At 34.3% G+C, this 19,925-nt stretch overlaps 1 protein-coding gene, 1 long non-coding RNA gene and 1 pseudogene across 5 annotated transcripts; 2 read left to right on the top strand and 1 right to left on the bottom strand.

The window, feature by feature from the left end:
- Positions 1-181: 181 nt before the first annotated feature.
- On the bottom strand, positions 182-1,355 carry LOC147513254 (receptor-like protein EIX2; annotated as a pseudogene).
- Positions 1,356-5,941: 4,586 nt separating this feature from the next.
- Positions 5,942-8,900, top strand: LOC147513253 (uncharacterized). Its single transcript, XM_086598885.1, has 3 exons — positions 5,942-6,020; positions 6,116-6,257; positions 8,108-8,900. Exons 1-3 carry the CDS (start codon positions 5,942-5,944, stop codon positions 8,898-8,900), a joined length of 1,014 nt encoding a protein of 337 aa, XP_086455011.1.
- Positions 8,901-11,340: 2,440 nt separating this feature from the next.
- LOC147513252 (uncharacterized) lies at positions 11,341-13,324 on the top strand. Of its 4 annotated transcripts, none has more exons than XR_015215333.1 (4): positions 11,341-11,413; positions 11,630-12,190; positions 12,268-12,478; positions 12,578-13,324. It is a non-coding gene; the product is annotated as an uncharacterized LOC147513252 (long non-coding RNA). The 4 variants fall into 4 exon arrangements; XR_015215335.1 differs by lacking the exon at positions 11,341-11,413 and adding an exon at positions 11,441-11,555; XR_015215336.1 differs by lacking the exon at positions 11,341-11,413 and having other exon boundaries at positions 11,450-11,700; positions 11,937-12,190.
- Positions 13,325-19,925: the final 6,601 nt, after the last annotated feature.

Genomic DNA, 19,925 nt, shown 5'->3' with positions numbered 1-19,925 from the left:
TATTATTAGTATAATTTTTCCCATAACTAAACAACTTTATTCAAGTGAGGGAAATATTACAAGTTAGACATTACAGGCATGTGCTTAATGGTGAAGCTCTAGAGCAATTAGTTTGGTGATGGATGGAGATAGGAGAATGTCATCAAAACCAACAGCTTTATACAGAATGCTATAGGTAGTTAGTACGATCATAAATTACAGTTTACACAGCTTTACACAGGATGGTAGTGTATTGTACACAAAACTTGTAAATGTGAAAGCTATAGATGGTAGTGTAATGCTGCCCTACAAAACAACCAAGAGTTAGGTATTGCGTTTCAGTCTCTGCTTTAGTCAGTTTACCCTTACTGCCATTTCCATATGTACTCTGTCATTGACATCCTCCACAAATCTAAAATTAGCATACCACCAACTCTTCTTGAAGAGCAAGACACCACGTATTGCCCAGCACCCCGCCACGTACAAATCCTGATGCCATGCTAATGTAAAACCTACTTATTTTGAACTCATCTCCATGGTCAACTGCACTGTCAATATATGTTGGAGCTGGAGGCAATTGGTCTCCAAGGCATGCCTTCTCCAGGGGAGGTCCACATAGTTCAAGATTACCCAAGTAAATGGACTTATCTTCAAATGTTTGGAGTTGGTTGCCAGACGGAATAGGTCCTGACAACTTGTTGTATGATAAGTTGATCAAGGTGACTTAGACTCGACAACAATTAAATGCTTTGTGGAATTGTACCCGAAAGAGTGTTTATGGAAAAATCAAGTGATTCCAATAATGTCTTCATCTGTCCGATCTTCTGGGGATGTTCCCGTCAAGTGATTTTTCAGATATAGATTCAAACCAATCAATCCTGAAAGCCTTGTCAGCTCTTCGGGAATACGACCAACCAAATTATTACTGGAGAGGTCAATATGTTGACTAGAAGTGTTAATAACTTGTTATACTCAAATTCTCTACCTTTGAGTACCTGATTCAATTTGTCGGTGTATCCCCTGAATTCCTTCTCCTCCTTAAAAACTTCTGTTTGACCAACAAGCATGCCACTAAAATTTCCAATACATTGTGGGATGATTCCAGATAGATGATTACGTGCAAGGTCCATTATATCCGGAGGAATACTACCATTTAACATGTTCGATCTTAACCTCAAAATCTTCAGAGATGATAGTTCTCCTCCAATCCAGGTAGGAATCTTCCCAGACAGTGAGTTTTCACTAAGGTCAAGAATAGACAAACATGTGCAGTACTGTAAAGCCGAAGAAAGCTGTCCATGAAAAAAATTGTTGCTCAAGCGTAGTGTTTCTAGTGATGATAGTTCACCAATAGAACCTGGAATGGTTCCAGATAATTTGTTGGATTACAAGTTTATTACCGACAATCCTTGTGACCGACCTAAACATTCAGGGAGATTCCCAGACAAATGGTTTTTTGAGACATTGAGATATATCAGCTGCATCTTACATATTGATCCGGGCACACTTCCGTTGATATGGTTATTAGAAGGGAGAAAGGTCTAAAATATTTACATTGGGAGGGAAGTGTGGCAGAGGACCTTCAACTCTGTTAGAGCTCAAATACAACCGCATGCCATCTGGGTCAGATTTTATAAAATTAGGCACCTCACCATGAATTTGGTTACTGGAGAGATCTATGTAGGATAGAGTGGATGAAAGGTTCTGAAACCAACTTGGGATCGAGTCTGAGATACTTGCATTCAACATAATCAATGTAGTCAAATGCTTTTGTGTTTGAAGCCACTCTGGAAATTGAGGTCCTACTCCACAAGAACTCATTCCAATCGCTTTGAGTTGAAAAGGAGGTATCCAACGGGATGTAATATTCAAAGAGAGAGAGTTTAGGCTCAAGAATAACAATTCCAGTTCGGAGAGTTTTTTCTAAGTGCATACAACACCTTCGAGTAAATTGTTTGATAAATCAAACTCTGCTAACGCTGAGTTGTCCTAGACTCTCAGGGACGGTCCCATTCAGTTGATTGCTACTGAGATCTAGTTGTCTCATATTTGACAGTGTTCCAAACTACGTGGGAATCTGACCACTTAGCTTATTCCAACTGAGATCTAGTTGTGCCAAGTTTGATAATCTCCCAAAAGAATTGGGAATTCGTTTGATCAGTTGGTTATAGCTGAGATCTAGCACTTTAATTAGTACAGAAAGTATACCAAGTGTTGAAAGAATTAGACCACTGATTTGTTGTCACTCACACAGAGAAATTCCAATGCTGACAATTCTCTGAGAGATGTGGAATGGATCCATTCAGATGATTGAAAGTGAGGTCTAATTCCTTCAAGCAATAGCCCCAAAAGTTGTAGGAATTGGACCTTGGAATGAGTTGAACGAGTGATCAAGGTTTTTAGATTCTTAAGCTGGTAGAACCAATTAGGCAAATAAGCATCCATCTGATTATGCGACAAATATAATGTCTCAAGATTATCTACTACGGATGGAGAAGAGAAATTTCCAAAATGTTCAATCGCCTTTGGCTCAAATTGGTTACCGGTCAAGTTCAATATTTTCAGGTTGTTTAGATTCGTGAGTTCCTCTAGAATTGGGCTACTAGAATTTAATCTGTTGTAAGAAAGGTCGAGGACTAAAAGCGAAGTCATGTTCCGACTTGCATTTGGAATTGGACCTCTAAAACTGTTGGAGCTAAGATCAAGCATAACAAGAACTGTAAGATTTTCATGAGATTGAAACAGAGGAAATCTACCTAGTCCGCAAGTAGATAAGCGTAACTTCAGTAGAGAGGGAATACAATTAATCACTCGAGACAGACCAGATGACTCACTGGTAAGATTTAGTCTACTCATGTCAAGCTGCTGTACGTAAAGAAGACAGATCAGACATCCAATGCAAATTGCCTACTGTACTAAGGTTTGGGATGTCTTGAAAATTAGTAACAGGACGTGATAGATCGACATAACGCAACGCAGACAGGTTTCCAAGATGATGGGGGAATAGTTCCTGAAATGAGGGGAATAGAGAGGTTCAAATATTTTAGTTCTTGAAATAATCCAAAAAACTTTGGTATTTTATATACGAGACATTGCTTGAATTTGAGAGGAAAAAATTAATTTCGAGGCATCCCAGTGATCCCACCATGGCCAATTCCAACATAGTGGGTAATATATAAGGGAGGGATTCGTTTACCATGGTTTTTTATACCACGGTCCCTTTACAAAATGAGTTAAAAACTAATATTTTGTAGATATGATTTCCTAACTATGGATAGATTTTTCACAAAAATTCTGCTTATTTGGAAATCTCTAACCTATTTAAAAATTGTTGACAACTTAATTGTTTTTTTAACGATCCAGATTTTTCGATTTTGCAATCATCTTTTGACATTGTTAAACACTATCAAATGAGCTGAAATTTTGTGGAGATGATCTTCATGGTTTGTTAGAGATATCCATTAATAATTAGGTTCTAGTTCGTCTTATGGGTGAAGTTACGGGCCATGGTATAAACCATGGTATATATATATATATATATATATATATATATATATATATATATATATATATATACACTTTTAAAGCGGCCCTTGAAGCTATTAACGAGAGCGCCCTCGAACTTTGAGGGGCCCAAAGCGAGTTTCTTAAAATGGGCCTATATTTTGAGAAAAAATAAGTCTTTTATACATACAAGGGGGTTGTGGGCTAATGTTTGAGTGGACTGGACTTCACATAATTTGACTGGACGGAACAACCTTTACATGTGGCCTAATGGGTATAAGATTATACTTGGGGGCCCAAATATTGACCAACAAGTTGGGGGCCCTAGGCAGCTGCCTAGTTGGCCTGCCCTCAGAGCCGGCCCTGGCTATTAAGCCCACGCTTAGCCGCCAGCACATAGAGGCGTGGGCGAGCTAGCCTTCCACTGCTCAATTAGCTAAGCAGATTTTAACAGCTGTCCATTTTAGCCTTCTAAGTCTTTCGGCTGTACGTCCAGGCTTTTCATCCAATCAGAGCACTGCTTCTGAGCGCCTCGAGCCTCCATGCTGGTTTTCCTTCCATCTTTATCCTTCCAATTTTAATTACCCTGTACGTTCTTATCCCTCCATATCCCTACAGACAACCCCAGACCCTTTTAGCAATTGTTTGGCTTTAATTTTGAAAATTTCCTCCTCTCATAATTCAAACCCTCTTCTCATAATTAATAGTTTGTACTATCAATCCAGGAACAGATAAAGATTACGTGATATCTTAAGCCGATCTTCTGCTATCTGGCTATTGAAATTGAAGCTCATGGTTTAGCTACGTGGAGTTTTCTTGCTCTCTCCCTCTATCTAGGTCTTCTTTACAGAAGAAGCATAAAAAAAACAAGTCAGACTTCAAAATCTTGATTAATTGTTTTTAAACAAGCATTAACTTTGTTAGTTTCCGAAATTGGGGTTTGTCTATTGCTTACAACATGTATTTTCTAAAATTGGGTTTTGAATTAAAAAAACAAGAATTCAAGTGGTTTGCTCATTTTTGTTTTTCCATACACTTGAACTTCAAATCACTCTATATGGGTTAAACCTAACCTCAAGATATCAACAAATGTTTAGTTCTAAGTCACGACATAATTTTCAAAATGAAAATTAAAAAAGTCAAGGGAGATCTTCTAATCTTCTCAAAACTATATGACTCTTAAACTAAACAGAACATGCATAGATGCTAGCCTCAATGAATAAGCTTCAAACATATTTTAAAAATTAAAACATTGATAAGAGGATATTTAACGTTGGTCATCTTAGCAAGATGATGTCCAACCATACTCACTCGAACAAATAAAAAAACATGCATAACTCTGTGCTTTGGCCTGGACAGAGTAGCTACTTCGTTGAGTTCATATCACAGTTGATTATTCTATATTTATTGTTTTCTAAATTTACTATTTATTGTTTTGAATAGTGTGTTCATATGTGCGTTTTTACATGTTTTTTCCTTTGTAATTGGACAGTCCGATGTCTTCTGCCCATAATCAGCCTACAAATTCCAAGGTGCTCGAACAACATCGATATCACTCTACTCATCATGTTCGAGAAATGACTGCTGAACAAAGAGACGCTCAGCGAGCACGTGACTGTATTCATAAAAGAAATCGTCGTCATTGTATGTCAAAGGAACAACGTTCTCAAGAAAGGGAGCACGAACGTCTGAGAAGTAAAGAGAATCAACAAAGAATGCGTATGGCAAAGGATACAACAAGTGTAGACCAATTTATTCCAATTATGATCTGCAATCAGAAGTATCAAATTTAACTGCAACTTCCACTGGTCCGTTACTAAATATTAACAACAACGTTATGCAAGTTTCTCTTGGATGTGCAGGTATTATTTTTATTTAATTTATAATCAAATTTGATGTCGTATCTTTGTTGACGCACTTTCTATATCATTTCTTCTAAGGAACGTCCACTTCATAACTGAATTTGGAATCTCACGCGGATTTATATGTTGATCCACATCTTAACATAGATGCTTCTAATGAAGAGCTTAACAGTGTGGATGAAGGTGACAGTGAATTTATTGATGATATGATTCATTCTTCATCAATATTGCATCCTACTCAGGAAGGTATACATATCTATATTCTCTATTTGTGTTATTCAATACTTTCAGTATAATTTTCATTAATTTTACTAAATTTAATAATAATATAAGTTATTTAATTTAGTTGTCTTTTTTTTTTACTCTGTTTCTTAATACGGAATTTGACATTATTTTATATATTAATTCAAATTTTAAAGTAAGTTATGATCATGTTGATACATCAATATTTAATCAGGCTTCACAAGGTATATAATGCTTAACTTTTTATTAACATCTTCATTTTTATGTTTATATATATGCATGTATAATATTTGTATTTATGATTTTATGTTTTTTGTTTAATAGATACATTTTCCTCATTTATAGGTATCGCTATGTTACCACATATTAATTTAGATGGGCATCTTCAGTTACCAAGTGATCAATCTCATGAGACTGTGTCTGTTCTACCAGGTTTGTATCTAGAGTTTATACATATTTTTATATAGTAATCGTATTTTTTATGTAATACTATTTTTCAATTTCATAATATTTATATATATATGCAGACCAGAGATCATATTGTTCACTTCCATCAAGTTATCGACGTCGTGGATATCATAACTGTGCAAGGAATTATGTAGATTCTTTTGCTATGCAGTCTTTTCAATTGCCACCTTCAACACTATGTTCTCATTGTTCTGCAAAACTGTTTGCTCATGAAACATTAGAACTTTGTTGCTTAAATGGTCAAGTCTCTTTACCTTCACCACCTATTTCGGATGAGTTATTGGATTTGTTCAAAAAAAAATTGCCAACAAGCAGTTGATTTTAGGCAGAAGATTCGATCATATAATCATGTGCATGCCTTTACTTCTATTGGTGTTCATGTAGATGAAAACTTGGCAAGTGGTCAAAATGGTATCTATACTACATATCGTGCTAAATGATTTATATATCACAGAATTTGAGATCTCTTACCACAAGATGGATAGCGGCCAAGATATATTCAGATGTATGTTTATGATAATGATCATAAAATTGATAACCATTTGGTTGAAAATAATTCACTAACTAGATCGAGAAGTTCTGGCAATTTTAAAAAGAACGTTAGATTCATGCAATCTTTTTGTTGGTATTCTGCGACAAATAGCTCAACGGGATAACTACCACAATGTTAGGTTGCATATAAAGGACCATCCAGATGATTTGTTGCAATATAGTCTTCCGACAACATCACAAGTTGCAGCAATATTGGATGGAGGGGAATACCCTTTTGATAGGAATGACATAGATATCATCATTGAGACAACACATGGACATCTATTTCATCTTCCGGACACTGCTAGGTTCTATGACCCTTTACAATATCCTTTATTATTTCTTGATGGAACATTTGGTTGGGACTTAACCATTTTCACTTCAAATTTGAAACGGGTTAGTTGTTGAGCATTCTACTCTTATAAGCTTCAGGTAATTACTTATATTATTTTGTTAAATAACAGGTTTATATTTTTTTATTACTTTATATATCAGGATCATTTATATAAATTGATATTATTATTATTTTTTTTAGAGAACACATGTACAAATATATTATTATTTATTGCTTATTTATGAAATATTACCGATATGGGCATAGCTAGATTTTCTTTTCAGTGATTGGTTCCATAAAAGATACAGTTATACATAAACGTAAGAAACAGTATGTAATTTTCTGCTAGGATAATATCTTACCAGTAGGCTTTAGGATTTTAGTTGCTATATTTTTTATTGCTTCGGTATGAATAATATGTACAAGTTTTGTCCTTATTTATGTGAACTGCTATTATATTTGTATGAATTATTTGCAGCATTATATTATCTGTTTTTTTTAAAAAATTATCCTGTGTTGCCTTCCCAAATAATAAATGATAGGTCATTTTTTTTTATTCATTGTAATATGTAAGTTTTATAGATTTGAGACACATGTGAGTCATTGTTGCTTTGTGGTGGGAGTTTATTGCACCAATATGTTGTTAATAACTATGTTAAAATCTTTACACAACAATTACGATACATAAGAGATCACCAAGAAGAGTTGAGAGTTGATTTGTATCAAGGTTTAAAGGATGTTTTTGCTATAGGACTGTTATATTAAGGTATAACTACAATTAAATATTTTTATTACTTCTCTGCTACTCTACTATCAACGTTTCTTCTTTTATGTCATTTATACTTTTATTGTTATATTTATTTCTTATTCATCAATATAGATACAATTGGAAGAAGATTTGTTCTACTTGCTTCGTACATTGGTAGTCCCCGTGATATGCATGAGAGATATCATGATGCAATGGCTATTGTCCAAAATTTGGTAAACCAGATTTATTTATAACTATGACGTGTAACCCAAATTGGCCCGGAAATTAGAAGAGAGCTATTCAAAGACAAGTTGCAAGTGATAGACTTGACCTTACTACAAGAATTTTTCATTCGAAGTCGCGAGGAGTTAAAAAGACTTATTTAAAAGAGGTGTTTTGGGAAAAGTTATTGCTCATGTTCATGTTATTGAGTTCCAGAAACAGGGGTTTACCACATGCTCATTTTCTTCTAATTCTGGATCAAACTAATAAGCTCAGAGGTCCAGAAGATTATGATCAGGTTGTTCGAGCAGAGATCCCAGATCCCCTCATAGAGCCTGAACTGCATGCAATTATCTTATGTCATATGATACATGGACCTTGTGGACTTTTAAATTCAAGTTGTGTTTGCATGAAAAATGACAAGTGTAAGAAGAATTTCCCCAAGGAATTCTCCACCTCGACTTTTCAAGGTGATGATTCTTTTCCAATTTACATGAGAAAAAACTCAGGTCAATATTTGATTCATGCTCATGGTGGTGATTTTCATGTTGGTAATCAATGGGTTGTCCCTTATAATCCATGGCTTCTCAAGAAGTATGACTACCATCTCAATGTAGAAATTTGCTCTATTATACAGTCGGTCAAATATTTGTATAAGTATGTATACAAGGGTGTTGACCGAGTTTCTTTACAACTTTCATCTTCTGAGTCTTCTGAATCTATTACTCAAAATGAGATCAAACAGTTTGTAGATGCACGCTGGATCTGTCCTCAAGAAGCAGTATGGAGAATATTTAAATTTCCTTTGAATTGTATGTATCCTTCAGTCTATGCTTTGCAAGTTCATCTCGAAGATATGAAGCACGTAACATTTCGTGAAGGTGAATGCATACCTGAGTTGGTAAATGATGGAAACACATCACGTACCATGTTAACTGAAATTTTCAAGCTTAATGTTGTTGATGAGAATGCAAGGCAGTATTTATATCGGGAGATTGCTGAACATTAAACATGGATAAAGGCAGGTAAGTTTTGGCAGCTGAAAAGAGGGCATAATCGGGTGATTGGCAGATTGTATACTGTTTCTCCTTCTGATAGTGAAATATATTACCTCAGAATATTATTAAATCACATTCGTGGACCAACATCATATGAAAGCCTTCGCATAGTTGGTTTTCATGTATGCTCAACGTTTAAAGAGGCTGCAGAAAAACTGGGCTTAGTTGAAGGCGGCAACGACATTCGCGAAACTCTTGAATAAGCAATAGCTATACATATGCATTATGCATTACGAAAGTTATTTGTCGTCATGTTGTTGCACTACAATCAACCTCATGTTCGTGATTTATGGAATGAGTTTCATACATATATGATGGAAGATTATTCTTTATCGTCCTCCCCAGATGATGCTATGAACCGTCTTCTTAAAGACATCAGTTCTGATCTCTCTCAATATGCAAAGAAGTTGTCAGACTACAATTCACCTTCCTTTTCTAATCATATAGATGAAGATTCAACAGCTAATGACTTGATATTAGAAGAACAGTCAGTACCAGTGCCTCCTGAGGATCTCTCTTATATTACCAGTTTGAATGAAAAATAGAGATATATATGCTTTCGACAAAATAACAAACTCAGTTATGAGAAATGATAGTAAAGTATACTTTATTGATGGTCCTAGAGGAACAGGTAAAACTTATCTTTATCATTCTATATTAGCTCATCTGAGAAACCTAAGACACATTGCAATTGCAACTGCTTCATCAGGAATTGCAACAATAATGATGCCAGGTGGATGAACAATTCACTCAAGGTTTAAAATTCCTATACTGACTTATGCAACGTCTACCTGTACAATAAAGAAACATTCACCACTGGCTAAACTACTTTGCCGTTCTTCTCTATTCATTTGAGATGAGGCTACAATGACACATCGATATACACTTGAAGCCGTGAATTGGACTTTAAGAGATATTACTGGAGTTGAAATGTCGTTTGGTGGAAAAGTATTTGTATTAGGTGGAGACTTTCGTCAAACGCCACCTGTTGTGCCATATGGAAGCAAATCTCGGACACTAGATGCCTGCTTACCAAGATCTTTAATATGGGAAAGTGTTGAAATTATTCGCCTAACAGAGAACATGTGAGCAAAAAATGATCCGTTATTTTCAAATCTTCTTATGCGAATTGGCAATGGCTCCGAACCATATGTTACCAAAGACATGATCAAGCTTCCAGATGGCATGGTCATTCCATGGCAAGATGATCAATCTTTATTTCAGTTAATAGATTTTGTCTTTCCAAATTTGCAATCTCATGTACTGGATGATGTATATATATATGATGGAACGAGCAGTGATTACTCCTACAAATGAGCATGTCGACAAGGTTAATGACGAAGTTATCAAACTATTTTCAGCACATAGTTTTACAAGTCATTCTTTCGATTTAGTTGAAAGTGATGTTCAACAATTATATACAAAGGAATTCCTTAATTCTATATCTCCAGGTGGGTTGCCTCCTCATAAGCTCATTCTTAAACTTGGTTGTCCTATTATACTATTGCAAAATCTTAATCCAAAGAATGGATTATGTAATGGAACTCGATTGTTGTGTCGAGGTTTTTTTTGGAAATATGGTATATGTAGAAATAATGACCGATAGTCTCCGTGGTAAACCAGCTTTTCTACCTCGAATTCCATTAAAATCTCCAGCTGACATAAGAAGACCTTTTGTTTTAACAAGAAAGCAATTTCCCATTCGCTTACGTTTTGCTTTAACTATTAACAAGTCCCAAGGACAAACAATACCCAACGTCGGTATATATTTGCCGAATCATGTTTTCAACCATGGCCAGTTATATGTTGTTATGTCTAGAGGAGTCTCAAGAAATAAAACCAAAATTTTGGTTAAAAAGGGCGGTTGCCTGCTTTACCCAGAGCTCACACAAGAAATGTCGTATATGCTGACTTACTCCATTCTGTTGCTTGATGCTTGCAACCACATCTGTGTTGAACTAGGTACTTGCCATTTTTGTTATTTTTTGTTTATTTATTTTTTATTTATTTTAAATTATCTTAAGCTAAGCATTTTAGTATTCAATGCTTACATATTTATTATCTTTCACTATGTTATGAGTACTACTGTGAAGATAGAATTCCATCCTAACTATCAATATTAGCTGTCTCAACTTCTTGGTATTAATTTCCGAGATGGAAATAACTTGGGCTTTACATATTGTATTTTCATATGTTATCAACGTTTAATTTTATTTGTTAGACCAAAATTTTATTTTATATAATATTGATGTTGTCCACGACTGTTTCATCATTTTATTATATCTAATCAGTTCTCTATTATTATTATTATTATTATTATTATTATTTAAATTGTAAATAACTCTATAGGCAATATCTACGAGTTTCTTTGCATAAAACCACCTTAATGTGCTAGACATGCTATTAAAATAAAATTTCGGGTTACAAAATTTGAACCTGGTATTTTACCAACTGTATTTTGCAGGTACTTGAGCAACATAACTTTTAACTTTTTAGAGAACATGCTTTCCTTCTTCTTAACTCTGAATTTGGTCATGAAGAAAAAAACAATCAAATATTTTAAAAACTTTTACAAATTGAGGCTCCTCAACCACTTGATGAATTCGGTTGGTAAAATTGAATATCTGTTTTTATCCTATTATGATATTTATGGTTGCTTAATCTTTTTCTTTTTTTATAGGCCATGTCACCCCCGCGGTAAAGTAGCTTCAACATGACAAGTAAAACGGTCTAAGATTGAAACATCTTAAGGTCACTAATTCTTCTTTCATCTTTATGTAGAAATCATATGTTGATTGCATTAATAGTAGCGTCAGATGTAGGGTTTTGTTTACTCCAATTGCTCCACTTTCATGTGCTCTTAGGCACTGTCAGTTGAATAGCATTATAGAGGAGTCAATATAGTAGTGCGACTGTTGAGTCCCAAAATTTTTGTGGATGAGGTCTCCTGTTGATGAGAGGGGTGTTCTTAATCTTCAAAATTGTAGGAGTCTCTTTCGCAGCACAAATCCATTGAAAAATCCAGATGTTCGAATAGAAGCATCAAGAGGCTGGTGTGGTTATTATGAATGGATTGGCATTGATTTACATGTTTATGGATCCTGTGAGCATTGTTCTTTTTCTTTATTTATCTTGGTTATTAGTATATGTTTTCTTATTGTTTGGAGTGTTGAAGACTAATAAGATAATTGAAGTTCTACCATCTGGCATGTTGGGCAATCGTAGTGGATTCTTCAAATTGGTAATCACCTATATCTTCATTCAACATGTGAATCGTAGTTTGACAACATTGTTCTAAATAGAAGTCTCTATGGACAGATGTACGAAGAATTACAGGTGCTTCGATATTTGATATCAACTCGAGAATTCTACTTCATTCGGTTCTACCAACAACTAGACCAAGGATTATGAGCGATATCAAATGTCTCCTTTGATATATCTCGACAAAATCAATTTTCGTCACCTCACTCTCGCAGGCTTCCATCCGGTTGCTTGATTCAAGACATGCCCAATGGATACTCTAATTAAGGTTATTGAATTAATAACATGCACCTAATTTTCATTTGATTTCTTCTTCCTAAATAAGTCCACTTCTCATTATCTCATATCTGGAGGAATACTTTGATAGGTCACTTGGGCAGAACATGTGGAGATGTCAAAGAAACCACCAAGTCAACCTCTTACATCATCTTCACATGGAAGTTGTTAACAGTGGGATGGCATCCGGATCAGAGAGATGTCTTGCCACATTGCAAAGAATGTGCGAGCTATTTGCTTCTCCGATGGTCACTACGGCTACTACGTGGGCTCTTGGACCTTTGTTACTTTTAGCACCAGATCATGCGCTTTGTTGGTTGCCTTAGTCTGTTCTGACATTATTTCAAATGGCCACAGATGGTCTAACCTTGTTGGGCTGAATTATGTTGAGGTCCAAGTCACAGTTAACAAGAACACAGATCTTGGGCAACCCAATAGTGTGTGGTTCTTAGTGATGCAAACTTTCATATGTCTGCTTATATCTTCACAGAATGTATTCAACTTTTTCGGAGACGAACTTATGGTGGACAATGGAATAGAAGTACCAGTCTGTGTGTCTAATTTTATACACATATTTTCTCTATTGCTAGGATGACTTTGCTTCTGGGGCCTCCAAGTTTTTGTTAATCCACCCTTCTTAAAGTACTTTCAAGAAGACTTGATGGGAACTTAAAGGTCAGTGTATTAGTTCATTTAGTTGTGGTCATGATGCCCTCTCTATAACTGTGCAAATGTGGGTCCACAATGTAAGAACTTGATTAGTCTTTGAGCAAGGTTGGATCGACTGATCCTTTGAACGACAAATGTATCTTGAACGATTTACTATAAAGGTGAGAAAAATTCAACACAGTTATACTCAAGTAAACCAAGTCAGTCGTGGCCGTCTATTTTGTTTGAATCATTAGCTTAATTTCTTTGGATTCTCTTCAAGAATTGCCTGCCGAATTAGTGTGTGTTTGTTAAATTTTAACTCATGGAAAGTAAAGGAAATAAAATGGGTGGTCCACTATGGAATGGAATGGAATGGAATGGAAAGGAAATAATTTTAAATGGTATGTGTTTGGTAAAGTGGGGAAAGGAAAGTAAAAACTAGGGAAAGGAATAATCATGTTTGTTTGCAAAAGCTATGGAAAGGAATAATTGTATTGTTAAGTGGAGTGTATTAGTAGTAAGTTCCTATTTATCTATTTCCTTTCCTTTCCTTTCCACAAAAATTTCAAGGTTAATAAAAAGACAAAACCTTTTCCATTTGTTTCCATATGGAAAAGCTTATTTTTCCTTTCCACAGTAAACAAACTTTAAAAAAGCCCATGGAAAAGGTGGACCACTCTTATTTTCCTTTCCTTTCCATAGTGTTTCCTTTCCTTTCCATCATAACAAACACACCCTTACTGTATCAACTTTGTATAATTAGTTTGAGTGTATATGACCTCTATATTTTTTAACCTATAACCGTCTGAGTCTTCTAACTCACTTTACTGAAATTGTTCACGGGTTGGTTCAACTCCCCCCCCCCCCAAGATAACTTAGGTGGTTGCAACTCGACTACTTGACCACAACAAGAAAATATTATGTAAAGAAAAAAATTGTGCCTGTTCAGTCTGTAAATATATTAGTAAGTGAACTTGAATCAAACTCTTCTAACTTCACTGGATGAACTCTAAGTTGGGCATATATTCTGCCAGGGTTTTAACAAAGTCCTCAAATTGAACTAAAACTTGAACTTTTTGTTGGACCTCGAGCTTTTTTTTCATGCAGATCGAGTGCTAACTGCATAATAAGATCAATGCAAATCAATGTTAGAGTTTCCCTTCTTTGGCTTAAATGGCTAAGGTCATGCCCACTCTTTAGTTCTAAATTTCAATCTTCCAAGATATGTTGGATTGTCTTAGATATTTCAGTTAGTTGTTGATGCGCACATGGTCAATATCTATAACATGCATATTTGAACTATCTGGGGTATCATATTTGATTGTTTTTAATACCAACTATGATATTATACAAACACCAAGTACAAGATAAACTACAAAGTTAAATCAACGACTATAGACCTTTAATAATTAATTCAAACTTAATACATGACCGCCGACAAGTCTTTAACTGACCTAGGCCATTTTAATAATAAAATACTTAAAACAAATACCTTTTCACCCAAAACAAATATCAGCTTCCCTTCACAAAATGAAAATGTGACCAACCATCCTATGTGTCCAAACAACAATTTCCTTACCCTGGTCATCTCCATATTCTATGTTTGCCATTCAAAAACACCCTAATTGCACTATTATCCCTTCTTTCAAACTAAAGGGGTGCTCTAACATCATATACCTTGCGTCAGTCCAGGGGCCACAACCATCATATTATCACATTTGAACCTAAATGCCTCAACTAGAACCCGATTCATGTGTACTATAATGTAATTTGTCTCAAGGGCATTCATCCTCTCTATGAATTCCACTTCAACATCCTATACACTGTCCTTCTGTTGGATCACTTCTATCTCTTTTTCACATTCAAAAATCAACCATTATTTCTACTCATATATATGTAAAATCACAAGAAAAAAACAGAATGAGCACGCTTCATATATAATAACTGCAATGAACATTAAACATTGGCATGAAGACATAAGAGACAAATATAAACCTCATATGATTCATGTGTACTATAATGTAATTTGTCTCAAGGGCATTCATCCTCTCTATGAATTCCACTTGAGCATCCTAAAGCATCACACTGTCCTTCTGTCGGATCACTTCTATCTCTTTTTCACATTCAAAAATCAACCGCTATTTCTACTCATATATATGTAAAATCACATGAAAAAAAAATAGAATGAGCACATTTCATATAGAAAAACTGCAATGAACATTAAACATTGGCATACAGACATAACAGACAAATACAAACCTCATCTGCCAGTACCTGCCCCCTATTCTCCAGATATTTCAAACAAATTAAGAGACTTATAACAACAAATATGCCCTAAACTTAAGCACTTGACAGGTCAATGAAGTTGACTTTGGTGAGATACAAGCCACCTGTTTTGTTACACTTAAAACTGATGCCCTGGCTTAAATTTCCCAAAAGCCAATAACAGCATCAATATACAAATATATGAGAGGATAAATCATTATAACAAAAAACTAATTAACCTTCGAAAAATAGAATAAAAATATACTGGAAAATAGTGGTGAGAACTGAGAAGTAGTGTTAAATTTTATATTGCTTTTTTATGTTAGAAAAAGCTGATATTAAACTAAGGGGAAAAAAATGCAAAAAAATTAGCATGTTTGTATCAATTTTTTCGAACGATATCTTATAGTTCCTCAATCCTCCACATTGACTGTGGAATGAACAAGAAAAACACAACAAAATTGATTGTAGACTATTGCGGCAAGGTTATTTATACAAAAACTTAAACTTTTGGTTAATTTAATATTAAATGGTCCCTACAAAATACTCATCCAGATTCTACACTTACTATAAATCGAAAACTTTACAAACTCAGCTAAACCCTTCCTTAGTTAAAAACAAAATTTTGCAATCTATTAAGAGCTACAAAACAAACATATTAATCTGCTGGAAAAACGCAACATCTGCTTTTTTACAAACCATTTATAATATTTTTTTCAGCCTGCCAACACTATTGTTGTTGCACATGCACACTCACCTTCACTTCTGGTAGCACATCTCACTTCCCTTCTTCCCAAGATCTCCACATGTCATGCAACACATGTTGGTTCACGTGAGAACCCAATGTTTTTTTCTCCTCTTTCCCTCCATCCTCCCACATGACCCCCACTTTGTCTCTTTCCCAACATCCCCCTTTGACATGCCTGATCATTGCACCATTTACTTCCCCACTACTGTTATAACTATTATAAAAATAGTTAACTTCAAAAATAATGTCATGCTAGGCTCCTTCCTTCCATTGGTTTTTGTTGCATGTTCTTTCTAAGGCAAAACAGAGTAAAAGGAGTAGGTACATATGATCAGTCCATGCATTCTCTTCACCACCAAATCCCCGTCCCAACTCAACAAAATGTTCCAATAAACAGCAATTGCATGAAGCAAAGTCAACTAATTAAGTAATCACATCATATTGAAGAGGATTAAACAAGGACTCTTTTCCCAAAGAGCAGCTAGATGAACCCGACAATGGTCCATTCAAAATTACATTTTAAGTTATAGCAAGTTGTGACACACCTCAATAATTAACACGCGGAGACCATTAACAAGATCAAGTGCACATTTTCCACATAAACGCAACATGTGTCAAAAGACAATCAACACTGCTGGCAATTGTCCCTCGATTCCAATTTCCTACCGTCCTTAATTGGGGGTCAATTTTTTCCTCTTTTCACAATTTCAATGACAGCTTAATTTGTCTTTTCCTATTATATTTGACGCTTCCTCAATCGGTACTTTACCTCAATACTATACAAAATTAACGTTTATATGTAACACCTACTCAAAGCAAGACCCAAAATATCGATATCGATGAATATATCAGTGTACCCAAAAACCGATATATATTGGATATATTGGATATATCCATTTTTTTTGGTGACCAGTCCAAACTATTTAAAATATCAGAAATATCAGATATATCGAAAATATATTATAAATATCGGATTTATATTAAAAAATGGTCAAAAAATCAACCGATATATATTGTAAATATCGGATATATCAATTATATCGGCGATATAAAGTTTTATATCGGAAATTTCGATATATATCGGGAAAAAAGGGTTCTATATTCGGTAGATATATGTCGAAAATATCGATGTCGGTGTACCAAAATACCGATATATATCGGCGATATATTGGATATATCGGCGATATTTTGGTCCTTGACTCAAAATAAGTACCCCTACTCCTCATCACATGCATCCAGGCTCTATACAAAAAAAAAAATCACATGCAAAAGCATTAAGAAATTTATTCCCTGCAAGCACTATCACATGGGTCAAAAAATCTACATTTAACATTTTAAAACTATATATATACGGGCGTGTATTATATACCAACGAAACCAAAAACTTCACACAGAACACTAGACCTCCCTCTAAATCAAAACAAACTTACTTCTTCGTCCCAAATTTTTCCGATTTTAACTATTGCTCATATCTAACAAAATGTCTCTTCCTCACTATCACTGCGTTAGTGAAATAGCTGGTACTGGAAACTGGAAAATTGTTGTATGCATTGCTAGAATTTGGGAAGTAACAAATTATACGATGGATCAATTCAAAAGTTTAGACATGCTACTATATATTTGATGAACATGTACGTATAATTTTTATGCTTATGTATTTATTATTAGACTCATTAAAATAACTTACTTATTATTAATGGCAATATCTAATTCTAATTCATTTGCTATTTTCTTACCACTCCCAGGGCCACAGAATACACGCAAAAATTCCATTAACCGTTGAAGCAAAATTCAAACATCAACTAGAGGAAAATAGAATTTACTATATTGAAGGCTTCACTCTGTATCAAGCAATTAATTCACGTAATCTAATAGCTGGAGAGTGGATTATTTACTTCAAATAGACCACAAAAATTAAACCTCAAAATGTAGAAAACATTCCATTTCCAGAACATGCTTTCTCATTCGTCAATTTCTCTAAGCTACCAAGCAAACTCAATGACAGACATCTTATAGGTACTTAAATATATAATACATTTAAAACATATTCAAAAAAAAATTTATACATAAAAATATAATCTAACAACTTTTGTTTTGTTTTGTGTTTTTTGTAGATATAGTTGGACGAATATACATATGGAACCAAGCAAGACCGATTAAGAAAAGTACCTAGCGTGATACCATCATCAAAGAAATTGAACTCATGAATGAAGAGTAAGTTTACTAATAATAATACTAGCAAAAAATTTAAACTTAATTCTTTTAAATTCATACACTAACAAAGTGTCTACGCATAAGGGCTATCTGATAAAAGTTATTCTGTGGGGAAGTGCAGCCAAACAACTCGATCACCACAAAATTTGGAAAACTTCCAATAAATCGATTCTCACTATCGCTTCTACAACTCTTAAATATCATAATGGTATTCTCATATATGATAAAATTATTAATTGTTTTTGTATATATATACTTTCAATAACATAATCTATTTTGTATAACCTAAAAAAATATATAATATTTGATATGTGACAGGTGACAGGTGAATATGTTCTTTCCTCTACATCAGCAACAAAATTGTATCTCAACTTAGATCTTCCAGAAGTTGCGAATATTAAAAATAGGTACCATTGGTAAAAAAACATTATATTTAAATTAGACAAATGTTTACCACTGAATATTTTAATTAGAATTGTCTTTTGTTATATAGTCCAATTCAAAAACAATCTCAACCGTTGGAAGTAGATCATCCTCAATTACTATCACAATCTACTGAAGCATCACAGGAAATGAGTACAATATCCGATATTCTCGACTCACTAAATGATGTTCCATTACAGGTAATAAATGTATATTTTCTCTCTATTGCAGTTTTCCACATCTCTAACAATATTCTATTCAGGTGACACAATTCAAATGTGAAGCAACCATATCTACTATACTTCACGATGATGGATGGTTCTATTACCCGAAATAAGTTACTAAGACTGATGACGTTTACGAATGCCCCACACACAGAGCTACTGATACAGAAAAAAAGTAATATAATTATACACACTAAACACAAAATATTTTAAAAGTTATACACACTAAATATTTTCAAATGTTTAGGTACCGCTTGAGAATGGAAATTATAGACGAAACTTTGAAAGCACGCGTGGTGGCATTCCGTGAAGCTGTAACACTACTACATAAAACTGAAAAAGAACTACATATAATTGAATCTCAGGTACAAATTTATAATTGTTTCTCCAAATTTCAACATATTTTCATTTACAACAAATTTGTACTAACAATAACCACGTACAGGACAATGGTACTGAAATGCTACTAGAGCTCTTTCAAGATTTGATCGGACATAAAGCTATCTTTCATATAAAAATAGATGAGTTCAACAGGTAACACAAAAATAGCTTTTTAACTGTGACGAAAATATCTCCTTTGACCAAAGCTTCGTCAAGCAAATAGAATGTCGGTGACTATAGTTCTAAGTAGTTAAAATCGGTTTTCGAAACTAATCGGTTGAGGAGCGATATGCGATTAATCGGTTAATCGGTGATTAATCGGTGATTTAATCGGTTATATCGGATGTATATATTTGACGTTTTCAAAATATATAATAGTATAATCATACCAAATATTTCTAAATAATTATTCGAAATACAACAAAAAATATCAAATTCTCATAATCACATCTAACTAGCTCAATTTTGGAGTACTACAGATATGTCAAACACAAATATTACGTTAAATATTTATAGGAATAAAGAGATTGAGA

The sequence above is a fragment of the Coptis chinensis genome, chromosome 3 (assembly GCF_015680905.1).
Source record: "Coptis chinensis isolate HL-2020 chromosome 3, ASM1568090v1, whole genome shotgun sequence".
Classification (NCBI taxonomy): domain Eukaryota; kingdom Viridiplantae; phylum Streptophyta; class Magnoliopsida; order Ranunculales; family Ranunculaceae; genus Coptis; species Coptis chinensis.
Note: the sequence above shows the minus strand (reverse complement) of the source record. Positions and strands in the feature narration are given on the sequence as shown.